The sequence below is a fragment of the Columba livia genome, chromosome 12 (genome assembly GCF_036013475.1).
Source record: "Columba livia isolate bColLiv1 breed racing homer chromosome 12, bColLiv1.pat.W.v2, whole genome shotgun sequence".
In the NCBI taxonomy this organism is placed as follows: domain Eukaryota; kingdom Metazoa; phylum Chordata; class Aves; order Columbiformes; family Columbidae; genus Columba; species Columba livia.
This window is the reverse complement of record NC_088613.1, coordinates 20,525,622-20,547,439: the sequence shown is the minus strand read 5'-3', so window position 1 is coordinate 20,547,439 and position 21,818 is coordinate 20,525,622. Positions and strand designations below refer to the sequence as shown.

At 48.5% G+C, this 21,818-nt stretch overlaps 1 protein-coding gene across 10 annotated transcripts in view; it reads left to right on the top strand.

The window, feature by feature from the left end:
• The window catches only part of ENOX2 (ecto-NOX disulfide-thiol exchanger 2), a 57,606-nt gene that overhangs the window by 28,978 nt on the left and 6,810 nt on the right, over positions 1-21,818 (top strand). For 7 of the 10 annotated variants that reach the window (XM_065028117.1, XM_065028116.1, XM_065028122.1 and 4 more), the window contains 10 exons: positions 2,933-3,139; positions 4,812-5,045; positions 5,950-6,162; positions 7,695-7,801; positions 12,852-12,966; positions 14,612-14,793; positions 16,651-16,758; positions 17,489-17,545; positions 18,248-18,356; positions 20,316-20,401. In XM_065028117.1, coding sequence (XP_064884189.1) covers positions 2,933-3,139; positions 4,812-5,045; positions 5,950-6,162; positions 7,695-7,801; positions 12,852-12,966; positions 14,612-14,793; positions 16,651-16,758; positions 17,489-17,545; positions 18,248-18,356; positions 20,316-20,401 — 1,418 coding nt within the window. The remainder of the gene's footprint in view (positions 1-2,932; positions 3,140-4,811; positions 5,046-5,949; positions 6,163-7,694; positions 7,802-12,851; positions 12,967-14,611; positions 14,794-16,650; positions 16,759-17,488; positions 17,546-18,247; positions 18,357-20,315; positions 20,402-21,818) is intronic. The other 3 variants (XM_065028119.1, XM_065028118.1, XM_065028124.1) reach the window with 1 other exon arrangement.

Genomic DNA, 21,818 nt, shown 5'->3' with positions numbered 1-21,818 from the left:
TTACACGTGCCTATGTGGAAGCACGGGAGGAAAATACACTTGCAATTCTGCGAGGATTAATTTATACACGTGCTTGTATTGAGCATGAAAAGTTACACGTGCAAATGTGCACGGAAAGTGGATACACTTGCAATGCTGCGAGGGTTGATTTTACTCACACCCGTGCTGGCAAGGCAAGCGGAGTCTCTGTCCCGGGGATGGGGTCAGTGGCTCCTGACGGCAGCGGCTCAGCTCGTAACTCCAAGAGATGGCACAAGGGGGGGAGCCTCGACGAGCATCCCCTTTTTATAGGCTGATCAGATCTGACTGTGGGCATTCCAGAAGCTTCTCTGCACCCCCACACCGGCTGTGGGTGCCCCTGGAGCCTCCAAACATCCCCACACTGGCCGTGGGCACCCAGCGGCTCCCTGGCGCCTCTGCGCTCCCTTCTCCTCTCTCGTAACGGCCCTGGCCAGGGGCTCTGGGGCCAAACGAAAGAAGCTGTTGGTCTCAAGCAGCAGAGAGAGAGGGAGATGTGTCTGCGCCTTCCATACCGAAGGAGGGAGGGGGAGAGAGGGGGCTTTGCATTCAGCCACAGCCAGTCTAGCAGAGACTATTCCCATTATTTTTAAAACCATGTTTTTTTGCAAAATGCAGATAGTGTGGGTCCAGTACCCTCCTTTACAGTTATCTTGTGTTTAATGTTCTTATGGGAGACCTAACATACATCTTTTGGTCTGAGACGCAGTCTGTGCAAAACTGTGTTCAATACAAATGTTAGGCTGTTGAGAATTGATGAGGGCTGATAATTCGGGAGATTTCCAAGACATATTGCTATCGATAGCAAAGCATGCAGGGGGAAAATGTGATAAGGTGTACTGGAAGGGAGATTAAACCTGGTTTTCAGGGAGAACCCGGCGGTTATGGTCAGTGTTATCCTGAGAGGGGAACCTGTCCCGTCCCAACAGGTGGGATGAGGGATGAGGGATGAGGTCACTCTGGATGCGACACACGCCCTGATCAACAGATGAGACCAGGTGTGAGTTAACTCTGTGCGGCAATGCGAAGTGAATGACAGACAATTGCTCCGGGGCTCCAATTATGAGTTTACTAAAAGCACACAGTGGTACACAAATTACAGCAATTAGTGACTTGGCAAAAGTGTGTTCTAGTACCACAAAACTCATCAATACATTGACAGCAAAAGCCCTTCTGAAAATGGTGGATTTGCAACAATTAGTAACTGTAATGCAAAACTTAACGAGACTTTAGCAGCAGAACTCACAATGATATTACTTTGTATGTTCAAGAAAGAGGAAGAGAGAGAGAAGAGGAAAACTAAGATATCAGAAAGAGAGACAGAGAGGGGGGTAAGATGTCACCACTCCACAGGCACATCGGTCCCGCGACGGCCTCGGGAGGGGGGGGACGTGTTGAAGATTTACACGTCGCCAACCCGTATCATACGTGAGGTTGTTTTATAACCCAGTTCATTTACATGCGAGATAGGAGAGGGCGGTTCGTCTCCTCCCTCTGCTCGCTCTTCATGCTCATTAGGAAGACTCTTCTGGAAATGGGTCTGGGGTCTTCAGACTAGGGGAAAGTTCGTGGTATTGACCAGGAGTGAGTTGTCTTGCCCGTCAGGGGTAGCTGTTGGTTCGTGGTTTCTTCTCATAGTTGGTTGTCTGACAGATGGTTCATCTCTATCATCACGATTAGGCCATGAGGCCTTTCACAGCAACAATGTTAATTGTCCTTATCTTACAAGGTGTCTGCCTCCATGGCCATAAAACTTTGGGAAAGTTAAGATGAGGTGTCATCTATCTCTTCCTCCCAAAGCAACAAAAACCAGACGTTTAAGGCATAACAAGGTCTTTGTTCTGCTAAGGATGGGGGGTGCGCTTCAAGGTTGTCACAGAACCTCAGCATCTTGTAGAGTTTATGAGCCCTTCCCGGAGGCCCGTGGGTGAGCTCCTGCATTGGGCGCTGTCCTGCAGCATCTGCTCTTGTGAACTAAGAGCAGGGTGTTAAAAGGGGTTTGCAGAGAACATCAAGGATAATATTTCATGAGGCTGTGGCAAGGCAGCGCTCAGGCTCCAGCTGGGAACCCAAAGGAGCTATTTCCAAACAAAGAGAAAAATAACACTAATAATTGCTTTTGGAAGAACTTTGCTGGAAGTGTGCCGCAGAATTGAAAGAATGTAGTACCACTATTTTGTTAAATCAATATGTAAGCAGTGTAATTCTGTGAGCTGAACTGGGGGCGGTAGATCTCGGCGCTGAAATTCACTTAAGATTTTCCACGTGTTCAGAAACGCAAGGCGACAAGTGCATAATCCTTTTCAGCCTTCATGCACGGAGTTGGGAGGGTCTCGGGTCTCGCTGAGGGGCACCTGGGCATGGGAATGAGTGTGGTGCTGGAGAAGCACCTCTCCGAGTCACAGCAGTGTCCCGCAGCCTCCTGTGTGTGCCGTGGTGTTACAGGTGGGTGAGGAACCTGCTTTGGACAAACTAGACTTAACTTTCAGCTGGCTTTTGTGTTCTGTGGTTTATTTTAGTTGTACAGGTAAAAAAAAACCCAAAAGACAAAAACCCCAAACATTAATCCCTACTACACCTCTTGGCTACACCCATTTCCTTCATCTCTTTCTTCCTTTGTAGTCTAAATTAAGTTCATGACCTTCCTTTAACGTAAATACTTTCATACCCTTTACAGACTGCTGTTTAGCTTTTTGCCCTTTAGGATTCTCTGTTATCTATGCATTCTTTATGTTAGGACAGTCCTTCTAGCTGTGCTTTTGTAGCACCTCCCATGATAAAGCTTTGAGGTCCTGGTGCTGCTCGTGTTCTGCGCCAGGATGGTTGTCCCTCAGGAGAAGGGGCAGATAAGAGAAACTTGTGCCAACAACCCAAAACCAAACCTGCTCTGCTTTCTCTCTCTTGCCTTCTTCAGATCTTCCTCCTCCAGCAACAAGAGAGAGGCCCCCAGGGTGCAAGACGGTGTTTGTTGGAGGCCTGCCGGAGAACGCCACTGAGCAGATCATTATGGAGGTGTTTGAACAGTGCGGGGAAGTCATAGCCATTCGGAAGAGCAAGAAGAACTTCTGTCATATCCGCTTTGCTGAGGAGTTCATGGTGGACAAGGCGCTTTATCTTTCTGGTAAGTGTATTTCTGTCTGGGATAGAGGTGTAATGACCTCTTTAGAGGCTTTGTTCTCAGTGGAAGGTTTGTCTAATGTTGTGTCAATTTGTCTCTTTTTCTATGTTTGTCCTTAAGTATGTGAAAACAGCTCATAATGGGAAAGAGAGCAATGGTGTTTACCTTGGGTACTGCAGACCTCTGCAAAATATTGGGATGAGGTGCTGAGTCCATCCCTCTCTTACCTGGATAAATGTCCAGCAGATTCTGTAGATGATGCTTAAGGGTCCTGTAAAAATTTGCAGTTGCTCTCAACTGCTTGTTAATTGGAAGGTTTGTCTGACTTATCAGTATTTCTTTCCCAGTTAATTATCAGAGCCGAAAGCCCTGGGCTCCTTTTGCTTAGGGAACCCCTGTTCTGCATCCGTAGGGTTTAAGAGGTTTGATCTATGGAGGACGGAGACCTTAGGGTTGGCGTTCCAGACCCTGCGGATGGCTGATTGTGCGTTTCCAGCCAGGCCCGCGTTTGCTGTGCTGGTCACGTCTGCCCTGGGCAGGCCGGGCTCTCCACCCGCCTCTTCACCATTCTAGAAAAATACAGTAATACTTCCTATTTCCGTGCTAAAATCCCTTCCAAATTCATCGTTTCAATATATTAACAAACCAGGGAACTGCCTTCGAAGTCCATACTCTCTCCAGAAAGGTGGGACTGTCAAGATAATGCTCTTTGCTGTTGAACATAATGGAAACTTCTCTGTAGTCCGTATTGACTACATTGCGTCTCATTCCAGAGACTGCTGAATTGAGTTAGACTTGCAATGCCCTGTTGGTAAGAGCTGTGGCTCTTTGTGGTTACCCTTTCTACACAGCCAAAGCAGCCCCTTGAGCTGCAGGTGTTTTCTGCTTATAGTTCCTCCTGCCTGCAGCCGTGATTGTGTGCACAGTCATCCACACGCAGGCATTGCTTCTGGGTTTGTTCTTTGTACAACATCTCTCTGTAATGCAGATTTTTGTATGTACATAGCACCTCTGAATCCCAGAGGAGAGCCTTCTAGCACGTTTGATGTGAAACTCCAGAAAAGGAGTCCTGCAAACCACGCTGGAGTCAGAGGAGTTTCCACGCAGTGGATGTGTCTGTTTGCTGACCCTGTTCCCGCTCCCACTGGATGATGGGGACTGTTCCAAAGATTCCTGCCATCCACCTGCTGCCCTGTTTACCGTGTCTCACCTCCCATTCCTCCCTTCCCATCCTCACCTTTTGGAGTCTGTGGAAGTGTGAAAGACGGTTCTGCCTTCCGCATCTGAACAGCTGGGCTTAGTCGCCCAGCTCGAGAGCTTTCACAGAAACACAGAATTGACTGGGTTGGAAAAGACCTCAGAGATCATCAAGTCCAACCCTTGGTCCAACTTCATTACAATTCCAGTTGCTGTTCGAGACCCAGTACCGGCTGGTGTTTCCTGGGGGAGAGGCCCACGTGAGATCTTACCCAGCATGTGCAAAACACAGCCAGATAGCAGCAAAGCCCCTGACAATACTTTCTCCTCCAGCATTGCTTTCTGTGTGTTAAACTCTTCAGTAAACTCTTCTGTTCGGAGGTTTTCTGGCTCTGTGGGAAAGTGGGACTTGCACTGATGGGTGGTTGGAGTGTAAGGTAAGTCCCCTGTCCCGTCCCAACACTGTCATCACTGCCAGGCTATCGCATCAGGCTGGGCTCCAGCACTGACAAGAAGGACACCGGGCGCCTGCACGTGGATTTTGCTCAGGCTCGGGATGATCTGTACGAGTGGGAATGTAAGCAGCGCATGCTGGCGAGGGAGGAGCGCCACCGCCGGCGGCTGCAAGAGGAGCGATTCCGCCCGCCCTCCCCGCCTCCCGTCGTGCACTACTCCGACCACGAGTGCAGTGTTGTTGCTGAGAAACTGAAGGGTAAGTGGATCTGCGGCCCATGGCCGCCCTTCAGAGATTTGTGTTCTCCAGTGGTTGTCTTGCTGAGCTGAAATGATGGTGCTGTCTAGACCTTGCAGAGCCCATTCAGACTGAGCCCTCAGCCTGCACGCTGCAGCTCTCGTAGCTGTCTCTTCTTCAGAATTGTCTTTTTGTAAAAACAAACCCATAGTTGAGTACAACAGTTTCTTCCAAACCATTTTTGTTCATGCTAAAAGGACTAGTCTAAGTCCTAAGACCTTCTCTGAAGCCCAAGACCTGTGTGTGGCCTGATGCTTTTGGAGCTGGCTGATATTTTCTTTCATGGAAGAGTACATCTGAATAGGCATATGAAGTTTTCCAGTACGTTTGTAGCAGTTGGTCCTCTTGTTGCACCTCAACAGATGGTTTGCTCCATCACGGAATGTCAGGGGTTGAAGGGCCCTGGAAAGCTCATCCAGTGCAATCCCCCCATGGAGCAGGAACACCCAGATGAGGTTACACAGGAAGGTGTCCAGGCGGGTTGGAATGTCTGCACAGAAGGAGACTCCACAACCCCCCTGGGCAGCCTGGGCCAGGCTCTGCCACCCTCACCCCGAACAAGTTTCTTCTCATATTCGAGTGGAACCTCCTGTGTTCCAGTTTGCACCCATTGCCCCTTGTCCTGTCACTGGTTGTCGCCAGAAGAGCCTGGCTCCATCCTCATGACATCAGCTTCATGTTAGACTTGCCTTCCTTTGTATAGCCTTGTATTCAGATAATACCGTGCTTTCAAGAATTGCGATCAGCTGCCCGATGTAAGTTGATTTCTGCAAGAGAGCAGCTGAGCAGTGCCAGGGAAAGGATCTGAGAGCTGCACGGGTGACCCCGGGCTTGTGCGATGTAAAGGTGTCCTTTCTTGCTGCAGATGACACCAAGTTCTTGGAAGCCATACAGACCTTGCTGACCTGGATAGAGCGTGGAGAGGTGAACAGGAGGACTGCCAACAACTTCTACTCCATGATCCAGTCGGCCAACAGCCACGTCCGCAGGCTTGTGAATGAGAAAGCAGCTCACGAGAAGGAGATGGAAGAAGCTAAAGAGAAATTCAAACTTGCTCTCTCAGGGATTCTGGTTCAGTGTGAGTAGTGTTTCCATGCTGAATGTTGCTTTTTTGTTGTTGCAGGGAAGATGCTTTATTTGTAGAGTCTGGAGAGGCAACATTAAAAGGGCTTCAGGAAAAGAAGGAGCAATCATTTCCATTCAGCTACAGTTAATTTATAAACATAGATCATAAACGTGGCAAAAGTTTCTGTGGTACATTTTATTGGAGTAAGAGTCCACATCTGGGGGGAGGAGAGAATGAATTCTTAATTTTTTCCCTCTTCTAATTATAGTACATTAGTAGTTCTGTCATCTTTTCAACTCCTCCTCTGTGCACAGACAAGGTAAGTTCCTGGTAATCTGGTGCCTCGGCGAAGTATGCAGGATTTATTCGCCAAAGGTAGGATGCAGCAGAGCGCTCCCCACGCCTTGTCCTCAGTCACAACTGAAAACCTGTTGCAGAACAGCGTTTTGAACCTGGCTCTTTCAAATCCCAGTACTTTATTAAGCCACGAAATCAAGGAAGAGGCATGGGCTGTATTAGTCTGAGATGTGATTTATAGCAGTTCCTCAATCCGCTCATTGCCTCTTACACATCCTTACTTTAGTGAGCATGGATTGGTTTTTTTCTACCTTTTTTTTGTTTTTTAAGAGTACCTTCTCCACAATTGTACTGATATCTTCTCCACAATTGTACCGAGTCTCCTTGAGCCCCTTGGCTAAATTGTGAACATTTTTACCTTTTGGTTTTGCATTCAATAATTTCAGCTGCTACTTGTTTGGTACTTCATTTTGTTTAAAATTCTATTTATGGTGAAAAGTATGGTCATACAGAGCAGAGAGGGATGTAGTAAGCACTGCAGAGGGAGTTGTAATAGATGCAACCGCGCTCTATAACACCGCTGATATCTCAGCCACTCGTAAGTTCATCTAAATAGCAGAGCGCTTATTTTATTTTGTAAGAATTACACTTACTACAACATCACAAGCATAAAAAAATCAGGTAGTTGTGCTTTCTGCTGTTGGCTGAGTTCCCATCCCAGGAGAGGTGCTTTATTTCTCCAAAAACCTGGAGAAATAGAAGGAATAAGTCTCAGGAACCAAAAAGGTTGCTGGCTGATGCCAGCATCCATTCCCCGCTGTGCATACGGGTGGGCTGTGGCACCGTTCATTGGGACCGTACCCAAAGTGCCAGCTTTGTGCTTAATCATCCCATTTTTGACAGCAGGTGCTGTGTCGGTGAGTACCTGTGACCCTCGCTGGCAGCGTTGCACGGCGTATTCGACTATTTTTCGGCACAACGCGTGCCTTTTTTCCTAGCTGAGAGCAGATGCCGCTTTCCTAGTCGATGGTTACACTCCGAACCTTTGTCCCTGGCCTGGTGAAGGCCACGCTTTCCTCTCCAGGCGCAGCCCCCTTCCCTGAGCAAAGCTTCGGCACAGTACAGTGTTATAAGAAAAGGTTAGCCAAACCACCTGCCTGATTCCACTTTTTTACTCCTTTACTCCTCTTGTTCGTGCTCTCTGGATGATATTCTGGCCTGATTTGACTGCTGATTTGATACTCCAGTCGAGCAGATAGTGGCCGTGTACCATTCTGCCTCCAAACAAAAGGCTTGGGACCATTTCACGAAAGCTCAGCGTAAGAACATCAGCGTGTGGTGCAAACAAGCAGAGGTTGGTAATTTTTTATTGTGTTAGATCCTCCAGCACAGTCTCTTTCTTCTCAGGATATTGATGTTAAGTTTGCACAATGCTTGTGTGGATAACACCACCTTAACTCACAGTGTAAGGTGGGAATTACTCAGTCGTCTGTTGTGCTACAGGTAATACGTTTTCTTTCGGTATTTGTGTTACTAGTAGCAGTACATTGGGATCTGTATGCTGACTGAAGTTGTGCACAATAGTAATAACGATTTATCTGTTTTCTGCTGGTTTTAATGTTAAAGCAAGAGGGATTTCTAGAGAGATGTTAAACAAAACCACCACAATCATAAGCTTCATCAGAGATCTGTTTTATCACATTTTTATTGACCGACTTGAGAGGTGGGAATAATTGCGGCTGAAGAGTCTGAGGGAGAATGTTCTCATATTTGTGTATTTATCCCATGCAGTGACATTACTAGTGAAATACAGGATTTAGAGGTGCTGACAAGCGGGGGGGTGATAGAAGAGGACATTTCACTCCAATTGTGCTTCCTGCAAGGGCAAGAACAGTTCTCAGTCCCTTATCTGATCTTATCAAATCCTTCTGGAGTCAGGCACAATGTCAGAAAGAATCCAGCTGAGGTAAAGAAAGGCCGTCTCTAGGAAAGCAATGGGTTTGGGAGCTGTTTGTCTGGAGTCAGTGGTGAGATACACGCCACCTGCTGTCACCTGCCTGGCAGGGATGTCACGTCGCTTGTCTGCATCTGGCAGTGGAGCTTGTCTTGCTGTGTGTCTGGCTGAGGAAGACAGGAGGAGATGTCTGTGCTCCGGGGGACGTGCAGGGCTACCAAGAGTGGCAAAGAGCCCCGTGGCGGGTCTCCTGCTCACAGCTTGTCTCTCCTTGAGTCTCACTTCCATGTCCGTTCCCTGGAAAGGTTAGTGCTCAAAGTGGTGACGGAAGTATTGTCACCATGGGGTATGAAAAATGTGGAAGGGAAGAGTGAGAAATTGTATTTGTCGTGCTCATTAAGCTTTTAAAGTAGGGTGGAGCTTGAATCATGGGCAAAGTTGACAGTGGTCACCCCTAAATTAAGTATATTCTAAAACTGTGTATGCAGGACACCTTCCCACGTAACTATGACCTGAGAAAAACTGTGGGGTTAGATAATACCCAGCCAAAAGCAGACGATTGATCCTTATCAACATTGGCAAACTCTAAATGGCTATTTCCCTAGGAAGTTCCCAGCTGTGATCTCCCCATGAGTTTGCACTTCTGGGACTTGCCAAATCCCGCCGAGTCAAACCTTTTGTAGTAGCTACAGGAGCTGATGTTTCGTTTTATACCTGATAGGCCAGGTGGAGAGTCTGATTCAGATTATGCCTCTGCTTTGAGCTTGGTGCTCCTGTTCTCTCCTGCTTACTGAGGTTGCTTACTGTGCCTGGGGTGGGAGCACTCTCTCCATTTGGAGCTGTCTTTTGTTCCAAGGTAAGTTCTCCCAGTGGGAAGAGGCTGTGAGACCACTGCTGAGGCCTCTTCCAGGAGCACTTGCTGCTGGGCTCAGCCTGATGGTCTCCCCAAGCTTAGGGTCTTCTCTTTAAGGAAGGTGGACCCACAAGGTGCATCTTCTTGGGACAGCTTTTGGCAGACTTTAATCCTGTGGGTCACCGCATTGGAGGAGAGCCTGGTGGGCAGCTCAGGGAATGGGAGTGTTTTGGGGAGTTAGGCTACGCCAGGGTTTTAGTCTTCAGGTGGCTTTCCCAGCAGTGTCATTGAGACAGCAGGCAGCTCATTAAGAAGCTGTGGAAACTTGAGAGCTGGAGAACCACTATGCTACAGTAGCTACCAGCCAGCATATTCCCTTGGTTAGGAAGGGCCTCTCTCAAGTATTTGCCTTCTCTGATGCTTTTTCCTCACCCATCCATGGCTCCCTTGGGCACAGTGAGGGTGCTGGTGATCCGTGGTGTAGGGTCTGTTGCATGCTGTGCTCCATACAGTCTTCTCCAGCTTCAAGGCTGCTTTAGGGTTTCAGCTGTTGAGCAGTCAGCTAAAGATGGTGGGAAGATGGTTCTCTGGTCTTCAACCCAGCTGCTGGTTTATGGGTGGTCTCTGGGGCAGCAGTTGCTTTGGAAGTGTAGCCAGCACTGCCTGTCGTGCCTGGATCTGCCTTGTTCTCACCCTTTCCCTGTTGCTGTCCCCAAGGTGTCCATGGTCGGCTTTCCACATTGAGGAAGAAATTGTTGGCCCTGAGGGTGGTGAGAGCCTGGCCCAGGTTGGCCAGAGAGGGGGTAGATGAACCATCCCTGAGACATCCCAGGCCAGGCTGGACGGGGCTCTGAGCAACCTGAGCTGGTGAAGATGTCCCTGCTCATGGCAGGGGGGGCACTGAATGGCACTTGAAGGTGCCTTCCAACCCAAGCTGTGCTATGATGCTACGATTCCCTCTTGGCTGCTCTTGGTGCACATGTCCTCGGTGCTGGCAAAAAGAGGTTTTGAAACTTTCAGGCTATTCGAGTAAAATCTACAAAGAGCTGGATGTTAATTTTATTCCATAAGCAAATCTTCTGTATCTTTTCTCCTATGGCTGTTTCTGAGGTGTATAATCCAAGTGAAGTTGTGGTAAATTGGCATCGGGTAGGGACAGTTGGCCGCCTGCGCGAGCCTCTGGTGAGTGGTCTTGACATCTCCATCTCCTTGAGTAACTCACTTGTTTTCTGAATGTTGCTTGTCCTGCTCTGCAGGGGGTGTGGAGAGGCTGAGGTTGCAAACGGGCTGATGGGTGTCTGTGCAGAGCTCCATTTCTGCCCAGTGTGAGCAGAGGATGGAGCAGAGGATGGAGCAGGGCTCTTGTCCATAGGAGCAGGTGGGGTTGGCCAGTTTTGCCTGGACACGGTGGATGGAGCAGAATGGACACACACAAGTAGGAGCTGGGGAAGCTCAGAGACCAGCACAGGAGGGAGCATCTCTGCTCCTTTCTGATCCCTAATGTGGGCCAAGGCTGTGCCATATAGGCCAGTGCTTGGAAGGTGCAGGATGTGTTGTGTGGCAGGAGGAGGAAACGCTGGGCAGATGTGTCAGGAGGGGACAGCACCAGGGGAGCTGCTCTCACAGGTGAATCATTAAGAGAAGTCATCATTGTGGGATTAACTAAAGAGGTGAATTGTGTGGATAACACCACACGTCTATTGGTGAATAGATGATGATCGAGTGATAATTAATCAATGAATGAATGGTAATTATATGGAAATCAAATAGTGATTAAGCAATAATTGAATTGTAATTAAACAGTGATGTGGCAGTGGCGCTTTGACAATGATGAGACAGCAGTCAAACACACTGCTACTTATAGTTCTAATAATTAAGCTATAGCTGGAGATATCTCACACAGAATCCCAGAATGTCAGGGGTTGGAAGGGCCCTGGAAAGCTCACCCAGTGCAATCCCCCCATGGAGCAGGAACACCCAGATGAGGTTACACAGGAAGGTGTCCAGGCGGGTTGGAATGTCTGCACAGAAGGAGACTCCACAACCTCCCTGGGCAGCCTGGGCCAGGCTCTGCCACCCTCACCCCGAACAAGTTTCTTGTCCTATTATAGTGAAACCTCTTGTGTTCCAGTTTGCACCCATTGCCCCTTGTCCTGTCACTGGTTGTCACCCAGAAGAGCCTGGCTCCATCCTCCTGACACTCCCCCTTTCCATATTGATCCCCAGGAATGAGTCCCCCCTCAGTCTCCTCTTGTCCAGCTCCAGAGCCCCAGCTCCCTCAGCCTTTCCTTGTATACATATATATAAATGTTGTTAGCATATAATATGCTTTTAGGCATAATGTAAAATGTCACTTAGCTCATTATAGATATCAGATGCTGGATTAAGGGTCTCTCAGTCTGGTGGGGAAACCTCGAGAGGTGTCCCTGCTCAGAGGAGATCCCCACCGTGCGCCTGGTGCCGCACAGAGAGCTCCATGGGCTCGGGGGGGCTACAGGTATTTATAGCATCGGGTGGGTTTTGTGCTGGTGTGCAGCTGTAGCAGGTTTAGTTTGATCTAGGGCCATGAAGTTGGTGAAGGTTTGGAGGGGAAGCCGTATGAGGAGCGGCTGGAGTCCCTGGGTTTGTTCAGCTGGAGCAGAGCAGACTGATCACAGAGCTCATGGGGCTGCAGGTTCCTCAGTAGGAGCAGGAGGAGCAGGGTCTTCTCTGTGACAGTGACAGACCCAGGGAATGGCAGAAGATGTGCCAGGGAGGGTCAGTTGGACATGAGGAAAAGGTTCTTCACCCAGAGGTGCTGGACACTGAACAGGCTCCTCAGGGAGGTGTCACGGCCCCAGCCTGTTCAAGAAGAGACTGGACAGCATCCTCAGACACACAGCATGACCTGTGAGGTGTCCTGTGCAGGGACAGGAGTTGGACTCCGTGATCTTGGTGGGTCTCTTCCAACCCGGGACATTCTCTGAAGATTCTATGATGATTTTTCTAGTCCCAGCTGGGGCTGGGACCGTTAGCTCCTGAGAAGACACGGCCTGGCACAATGTCTCACGGTTTGCACAGCAGGGCTGACTTCACTCAGACATACCTGTCGGGGAGGGCTGAACCAAAGTCCTGCTCAGTCGGAGTGGGGCGTCCTACCCAGGTGATGGAGAGCGTGGGGCTGGAACCCAGCGGGGCAGGATGGGACAGGGAAGGGTGGTGCAGCCCCTGGGCGTGCGGAGCAGGGGAGGCGCTGGCAGCAGGTCAGTCTGGTCTAGAGATGCTGCCAGCGGGGAGACGTGAGGTAGCGACCCAGTGGAGGTTCCAGGTTGGGCAGCGCTGAAGGTAGGAGAGGCGTGTGGACGTTAAGCAGGGCAGATGCAGGGAGAGGGGTCACCGAGAAACTACAGTGTGGGTAATTCTGATAGCACTGACAGATTGACTCATGCTAAATATTGTCCTTGATCTAATAGTCTGTGCCAAATATTATTTTATTGTTTCCTCTTTCTTGTATCATGGAGTTGCGTTTTGCAGACTTAGATTTCAGCATCTCTTTATCCAACCAATCTGTTCCTTGCAACCTGTATTTTAAAAAACCCTCTACTTTCTGAACCTTAGGAAATTCGTAACATTCATAATGATGAACTAATGGGTATTCGAAGAGAGGAGGAAATGGAAATGTCTGATGAAGAAATAGAAGATCCGTCAGAGATGAAAGAAACAGAAGAATCAGGTAAAATCACTTTTTGCAGTTCATAAACAAAGTACTTGTCTCATCAGTGATTTCTTTCAGGAGTCATGTTCTGACTGTTCTGTACCTCAGAATTGTCACAGGTGGAGCAAAATCAGCTGCAGTTATCTGGAGTTTGTTTTCCTCTCAGTGCCTGGTTCTGTAGCTGCTGTTTGTTGATCCTCCCCGCCATGGTCAGGGGAACCTAACGCTGCGTCTGAACCGCAGTCCCTAGTGTGACATGGGGGTTCATGGCGAAGTGTGCGGGGGGACTGAGCCGCCTGCACAGCTGCTCTGTGCTTTTGCAGCTACATCACCCTGTGCCGTCCTGTTTGTGTGCCCTGCTGGTCTGCCCGGCACTGGAGACACATGGACACGGCAGCAGATCCCCGTGCTGGGGCGCTGGGCTTCACTGGTGCTCTGAGCAGCAGCAGCGCTTGCGGAGGGGACAGTGGCAAATGTGGCCGTAGTAAGGCTGTGTGGTCAGCTGAGTGCTCCTGTATCATACAGCTGGAAATGCCCTTGGCTGCGGCTGACACAAGAACTTGACTGTCCAAATACCCATTCTCCCTTCGTCTGCAGGAAACCAAGGATGAATAGTCCAGAAATGCATTGAAGGACCTTCCTGGATGTTGAGGTTACAAAGTCCAGCATTCAGCTTAGGAAATGCCATCATGAAGGTTGTGGGGCAAGTCAGAGAATGTCAGGGGTTGAAGGGCCCTGGAAAGCTCATCCAGTGCAATCCCCCCATGGAGCAGGAACACCCAGATGAGGTTACACAGGAAGGTGTCCAGGCGGGTTGGAATGGGAAGAAGCTTCTTCTCATATTTAAGTGGAACCTCCGGTGTTCCCGTTTGTACCCATTGCCCCTTGTCCTATCGTTAGTTGAGTATCGCCTGCTGTCCTTCCTTTCAGAATGTGTAGCTGTCTGGAGTGGGGCCCAACACACATTCACTGGTTGGGAGAATGAGAGGGGGCAGTTAAATAAACCCACCCAAACCCACCCTCTTCCCATGCAGCATGTCTTGTCTCTCTTCCAAGTACAGCGTGCGAGTCCTGGGCAAACCAGCCTGCATGTGTTCTGGCCGTGGCCTGAGTACCGAGCAGGGCTACAGGATGCCAGGCTACAGGATGCCAGGCTGTGCCCTCTGCACCAGGGCTGTGTTTTGGAACCTGCTGGGCCTGTCTTTGCTGCCATCACGTTGTATAATCCCAGTCCTGAATTTACCAAGCCCTGTGTGGACACCCGGCTGAGCAGGTGTTTCTTCCCATGATTGATGGACACGTTCTTCTGGCTGAAGCGTCCAGGGACACCTCTCCCAGAGTCTTTCAGCTTTGCTGGTTAGGAAACCTGCTTCTAACCAGCATGGTCATTTCACCCCAATATGTTCTTTTGCTTCTTTTTTTGTTTGTTTTGTTTTCTTTCAAGGTTAAATACTGCATTCACTACTGAGAGCTGCTCTTTGTCCAGAGGAGCTTGTTTCCTAAAGAGCTAACACAAACAGTGGTTGGGAGAAATTAGTTTTGATACTCTGGATTTGTAACTGGGTGCTGGGAGCTACAGAGCCCTGGGTGCTGGGGGAGAGCACCCAAGTGCTTCTTGCTCGCAGTTGTTTGACTTTTGCTCTCTCCCTGCCTTGTTCTCCAGCGCTGGTATCACAGGTGGAAGCCCTGAAGGAAGAGAACGACAGTCTGCGCTGGCAGCTGGATGCCTACCGGAACGAGGTGGAGCTGCTGAAGCAGGAGCAGGGCAAAGCCAGCAGGGATGACGACACAACCAAGGAGCAGCAGATGAAGCTTCTCCAGCAGGCTCTGCAGGGGATGCAGAAGGTGGGCCTGGACTTTTCTAGAGCTGGGGCCTCGCTATAAAGGCAAAGGGGCTGTGCTGTGGAGCAGAAACACAAGCAAAGGCATTATGTTTTTATGTGGGGTCAAAACTTCCACGCAGCCTTTTTTCATTTCCAGTGTTGCCACAGAAACCCTAAACAACCAAGCATTCAGAACATTGTGTATGAACTGATAAGTCAATTGGAAACAACCTGTAGTTCATGGATTCCTTGTGTGCTCTTCGCTTGACCACACCGTGACTTCTGAAGTGCTGAGTCTGAGTCTCCATAACTGGGGGAGATCCCAGTTACCAGCATAAGCAAGAAAGTGGGAAATCCCAAGCTTGCTTTGGGCTTTTGTTCTCACAGAAATGTGTAGGGCATGTATTGTTCTTTGGGATTTCCCTGGGCTGAATCGAGAGCGCTTTGAGTCCTCATAAAACCTTAACAGTAGCCCTTGGGATATTAAGCCAGACTGATAACCAAGCATATAGAGCATGTAATAGTTTAGGTAAGAACTTGTTAAAATAAGAATTCTGTGAAGGCTGTGGTGGTTCTCTGGATGAACCTGACATCCGAACTGACAGAACTGGTGTTTGTGATGCTGGAGCTGGCAGGAAGAACCTTCTGTCATCACCATCAGCTTTCAGGGTGGGAGGACACTGTAGGATGAGCCAGAATTCCCTTCTTGCAGGTGTCAGGCAGGCCAAGTTTCTCTTTACATCACTACCAGGATGAACGGTGTTGGGAGAAGACTCTGGAGCAACTGCCTTGTTGAAAAAAGATGCTGTTTGTAACTAGTAATGAATAGGATTATGACTTTTCTTTTTTCTTCTAGTTAAGGGAGAAAAATATTAAAGTAAACATCTCGTTAGGGGTATTTTAAGCATGGAAGAAAGCATTCACTGGACTGTGTATTTATGTATCCTGGTTTGACCTAGGCAAGCCGCTAAGCTAGTGCCTTTGCCATGTTAGCAGTTGAGCTCGTCTCCTCCTGGTGACTCGATCTTGCCCGTTTCTGGGAGGCACAGTGCTGTTGGCAGTTTGCTGGTTTTGCTGGCTCCGATGGGGGATCAATCATACTTTGGTTTGTTGGTTGTTTTTGTGCTCATCATGGATGCATCCAAGGGCACATATTTGCTCTGCAAGCACACTGTTCTATCCACAGCCACAGCTTGGTTCTCCTTGACAGACACCAGGCTGGGCTGGAGCGTTTCCTGCTCGCCTCCGAGACGTGGGCTGGGCTTCACCCCCAGCCCTTCTCCTGAGCTTTGCTGGGCTGGGGCGCACGACTCGCTGGGTTGTTTGTTGCACTGCTGGGCTGATGTCGGGGTGGGAGCAGCCGTTGTGTTTTTCTGCAGCGTGAAACTGTACAGGTCATGGTGCGAATCTCCTTATCTAGTAGCAGTTTCAGAGTCTTTTCTTAAATAGCAAGACACCACTGTACTGATGTGGAACTAGAGATATAGGAAGACTTTAGGGTGAGTTCCCCAGCTTGTTTCAGTGCTGCTCTTTCTCATGTGCTGTTTGTATGGCCACAGAATGACCCAGACCGGGGGAGAGGAGGAATTAACATTACTGTGGGTCAGGCCCACAGTCAAGTGCATAACACGTGCTTTATTTCAGGGACAAAGGAGGTTTGTTGATGATGGAATTACTGCCTCATGCTTACAAAGTCATGCTAAGAGGCAAAGGTGTTTCTAAGGTACATTGCAGAAAAGATCTCTTATTGTTGTATACTTAACCCTTCCGAATATGGTCCGTCTGGTCTTTGTGGAAAAGCCCCTAATAATTTTCTATTCTTGAAAATACTAAGAGGTGATAGGCAAGTTAAGAATTGCATTTATCTTTTCTCTTCCAGCATCTTTTGAAAGTACAAGATGAATACAAGAAGAGAGAAGCTGAGCTAGAAAAAGTGAGAGAAGAAAAACTGAAAATGGAGACATTATTAGAAAACCTGAAGGAGCAGGTATGTACCACCCCCGTGCTTCCTTATTCTCAGTAGTAAACGCAGTCCTTGGATTTTGTGGTCCATCATGAGCACAGTAAAGGACAGAGTGTACAAGATACCTTGCCCTAGCTTAGGACCAGCTTTGGAAAGGCAGAAAAAATCACCTGCCAAATTGGAGAGCATATATCAGTGATGAACTTGCTGCTGGCTTCATGTACCTGTGCGACAATCCACCTAAGAAACTGTATTGTTTTATAGTGTACAGCGGTATGGCAGCTGAAATGTGTTTTTCTGCAACCTGAGCTTTAAAAGTTAAGAAAAAGTGGTCTCAATTGAATTGAATTGAATGTTTTTGTCAGTGTTGTAATACTCTCATGCTTGCTGGATTTATTCTAAACATAAATACCATTTTTTGTCAAGTGTGATCCACTCTGTCTTGTGATTGTGGACCCATGTGGGAATCTAAACATGCTTGATCCTCTTCTCTATAGCGCAGGCACAATCATACAGGATAGACAAGGGACATTAGGCAGCAGTTCTCGCCAAGGGCCATAGAGCCAAATACTTGATCTTGTCTCAGATTTTCAATCTTTAGCCCTACCTTCTTGGGCCATGAGCTGGAGAGGATAATAAATGGCTTTCTAATAAGTAAAACTGGTTTTGTATCCCAGTAATCTTCAGTAATCTTCACGGAACAGAATTAACAGACTATCACCAGTAACCTTTCCTTTTCTTTACCTCTATATAGCAGAGCATAGCAGATGAAGAGGACAAGGAGAGAGATGCAGTTGATTGTCAAGGCAATGTAAGTCTGTGTTTCTGCTACTTGAGTCAGAATATCTTACCAAGGGAAGCAGCGACACCTCATTGTAAAATGAGCGATTTTTCAAAGTTGGCGCGGACCTTTACTTTCCATGGTGCGGACCTTTAGTTTCTCCCGTGGAAGCAGATCACAGCCTGCTTGGGCCAGGCCTGCACAGTTTCAGTCCCATCTAGTTGAGAATTGCACTGGCATAAGAAGTTAAGCAAACCCAAGGGACTGTTTAATTCTGTCTTGGTTATTGGCCCAAGTCCAGTCCTTTTTGCTGGTGGCTGGAGGCTGTTTCCAATTACAGCTGTTTGTAGCGCTCAGACCACTGGAATTCCGCAGAAAACTTAGGAATAAAGTGCTGCTTTTAGTGCATCCACCAAGTCTTTGCATCACTAGCAGTCTTGTGTTTGTTTTGGGGATAATGAAATATGTAAAATATTGTTTTGATTCAGTACCACAAATTCAAGTCAAAGACAGTCTGATCTTAAACCCTTGGCAGCCACTGGGCACTTTGTTAATCATATTGCCTCAGTTTAGGCATCTGGAAAATAAATATCTATATCTGAATTAGTCTCTACAGGGCTTCCTTTCTATTCTAGGAAAGCAAAAATACAGACTGTCGAGTCTGACTGAGCCTGTGCTTGCTGTGTGTTTGCTGTGCTGCTGGTGTGTGGAAACCCTGTGGTGTTTTTGCAGGAGAGCAGCGCATCCAGAGTTTGTGCGTGCAGCCAGGAGAAGGAATGTCCGGTTGAGAAGACATTGAGCAACAGTCCTGTGAAATCTGAACGAGAAGTTCTGTTAGTTGGTAGGTTCTTTTGACGGGCTTGGTGACGATGCTGGAGACTCGAACTGAGTTGGAGTTCTTCAAGGTGGCCTCACAGCTCCCGCTGGCCACCTCTTGTTCCTTTGGTTACGCCAATGGAGGTGGGAGTCCCCGAACCAAGGAAGGCCTCGAGCTTTGCTGGGGTCAGGGTTCCACCTGGTGCATTGCTCACGTGCAAGTCGTGCGCTGCGCACCTCTCAGTCCAAACCACACACGTGCAAAGGGGGCTGGTGTGTGCTGGCAGTCCCGGTCAGCACGTACTGGAGTGCGAGTTGCTCTTCTTAGAGTCATCGCTGAAGGTGTTATAGTAAGTTACAGAGGAGGGTTTGTCTTCATTCACTTAGAACCTGATCAGCCTTACAGCGTCCTAAGTGGTGTCACAGGCTCGAAGACTTTAGTGTCACACAGAATCCCAGAGTGTCAGGGGCTGGAAGGGCCCTGGAAAGCTCATCCAGTGCAATCCCCCCATGGAGCAGGAACACCCAGATGAGGTTACACAGGAAGGTGTCCAGGCGGGTTGGAATGTCTGCACAGAAGGAGACTCCACAACCCCCTGGGCAGCCTGGACCAGGCTCTGCCACCCTCACCATGAAGAAGTTTCTTCTCCTCTTTCAGTGGAACCTCCTGTGTTCCAGTTTGCACCCATTGCCCCTTGTCCTGTCACTGGTTGTCACCAGAAGAGCCTGGCTCCATCCTCCTGACACTCCCCCTTTCCATATTGATCCCCAGGAATGAGTCCCCCCTCAGTCTCCTCTTGTCAAGCTCCAGAGCCCCAGCTCCCTCAGCCTTTCCTCACACGGGAGATGCTCCACTCCCTTCAGCATCTTGGTGGCTCTAGGGTGTCCCGGGGTGGATGGCGTTTGTGGCCCCCACAGCAATGGGGCACACACCGTTAGGTCGAGCATGGTGTGCTGTGGGCCCCACGGAGAGAAATTCTCTTGGCTTTAGAACCTGTAGCCAGAGAGGAAGAAAAGTGGAGAAGGGTGGCAGGGAGAGAAGGCTGGGCTCAGTGGGATGGGAAATACTGCCAGCGTTTTAAAGTGCTGCTCACAAAGGGATTGCTGACCTCTGATTTACAGTGCAGGCATATCTGCTAACCTTTTTGTTTCCTTTCCCCTTGCCTATTTCTGGCAATATTGAAAAACAGCCTAACATGGCATGCTATGACTTTTCAGCCCAAAACACAGGGGAGCTGGGGGTTTTCTGCAGCATTGGAAAAGGAGGAATAGAAGTCCTTTTCTTTATGGGACAAGGCATTTTCTTCGGTTTGTTGTCACTCAGACAGGTTCTTCTCAGTCATCCCTCTTTATCTGATTTGAGAATAACAAGGAATCATTTATTGTTATCCGGATGGATCTGTTTGTTTGTGCCAGATCATGAGCTGGGGAAGGGACTTTGGAGAAACCCGAAGGCACAGCCTTTTCCTGCACACAATGGTCAGAAATGCAAGTCAGGCTTTGATGTACAATCCTGGACATGGGCTGCAAGGTGCCTCTTTGTGACAGGGCGCAAACTTGGGTTACTCTGTTTAACTGAGTGCTGCAAAACTGTTGGATGAGACACACATGCCACTGCTGCTCTCCCCATTTGCCTTTTGTCCTGTCCTGCTCCTTGCCCTTTGGTACAGCTGGAGCAGAGCTCTGCTTTCCCTCTCCTCAGGCCTTACGTCCCCACAGGTATGATCATTTCCATATGGTTCACCACTGGGCGTGTTACCGTTACTCAGCAAGGCATGAGAGTGGTAAAGTCTGTTTCAAGTGCTCACGAGCTGCCTTGGTGACTTGTTGTTTCCTTTGCAGCCTACAAGCTAAACGTTGCTGTACTTAAAACCAAAATGGCCCGATTGGATCCCTGTGTGCTGTGCCACCGGTGCCGGGGAGCTGGTGTTCTCAGCTGGCTCTTGTCTCGCGAGAATGATGTTTTTGCTTTTCCTTTCCGCAGGAATCATTTCAACATTTCTTCACGTTCACCCATTTGGAGCAAGCATAGAATACATCTGTTCCTACCTGCAGCGTCTGGACAGCAAAGTAGGTATATCAGCCCTCCCAGGCCCCCGAGCCAGCCTGGTTGGTGTGTTTGTGCCCCGAGTGTGTTTGGTCTGTGTAGAAGAGCTTCACTCCCTCCCTGGGAGTGGGGTGGGGGTTGCACACTAAGAACTGGTTTGTATTAACTGGAATAATTTCCTACAAGAGGATGGGGGAAAGGGTGAACTCTCTCAAAATCACAGAAGCGTTTGGGTTAGGAGGGACCTTTAAAGATCATCTAGTCCACCCCCTTGCCATGAGCAGGGGCAGCTTTCACTAGGTCAGGTTGCTCAAAGCAACCCAAGTTCTACCATAGCCCTCATCCAGCGTAATGTTAACATAAATACAGAGCTGAATATGTTCTTACTGCGGATGTTCATGTGTAATCCTGCTCATAAGTCAAGCAAACCCTTGGACATTGGCTGTGTTTGACAGTGGTGAATTCCATCTTGAAAATCTCCATCTGAAATGTATTTTTGTTTATTCTGTTTAAGTTGGCTGCTGTTGTTCCCCTTATCCTTATGACCTCAAAGGAAAAGAACAAACAACTGGCCTCTTGCATACAGTTTATTATCTTGTAACATCTGCCATGCCACTCTTTGTATATATTCTCTGTAAACTGAACAGTCACATTGTTTTTGTGTTTCCGAGCCAAGTTTTTCCATATTTCTGATCTTGAAGCCCTTCACTGAGCCTTTTCTGTCTCCGTTTTGATACCGTCAGTGAGGTCATTTTTAGGAGGATGCTGTGCAATGGCCTCATAATGCGAGAAAGCATAAGCCCTGGATGGCAGTCCTGCTTGCAGGGGTCTGTGCCAAGTGCAGGGATTGAGCCCTGGGTGCGGGGGTCAAGAAGGGCCAGAACAAGAGCAGTGCTAACGCATTTTCCTTAGTACAACAAGAAGCTACCGTTTCCTGCAGTATTTCTGTGTATCGCTGCTTCAGGCTCCTTTTGGGAGTAAATGAGGAGCGACTGTGCAAAGGTGGCTGAAGGTTCAAGGCAGTTCCATCTCACTCCTTAAAGTGCCCCAGGAACAGGAGGCTTCCCAGCATTGAAATCATCTCTTGTGACCTGAACTTTTTCAGCTACTTTTGCTTAGAACTTACTGCTTAATTTGTCCCATCCTAAGGAAGCGCAGCTCGCTGGTCTGTGTTTTCCAGGCTCACTCCAGCCCTTTTAAGACTTATCTAATGATTTACCACCTTATTCTCATTCTGAATTTGTGTATGAGGTGAACAGCTGCCTTTATTTTTCTTTGGAACTCCTAAAAAAATGCCATCGTATCCTGCGGACTTCTGGCACTTCTTTGGAACCTACAGTGCAGGAAAGGGCTGCTGACATTTCTTCAATAAGCTTAGCAGAAGAGCCCTGGGAAAAGTGGATCTCTTAACCTCGCCGATGGCATTGGTCTTTTTTATTG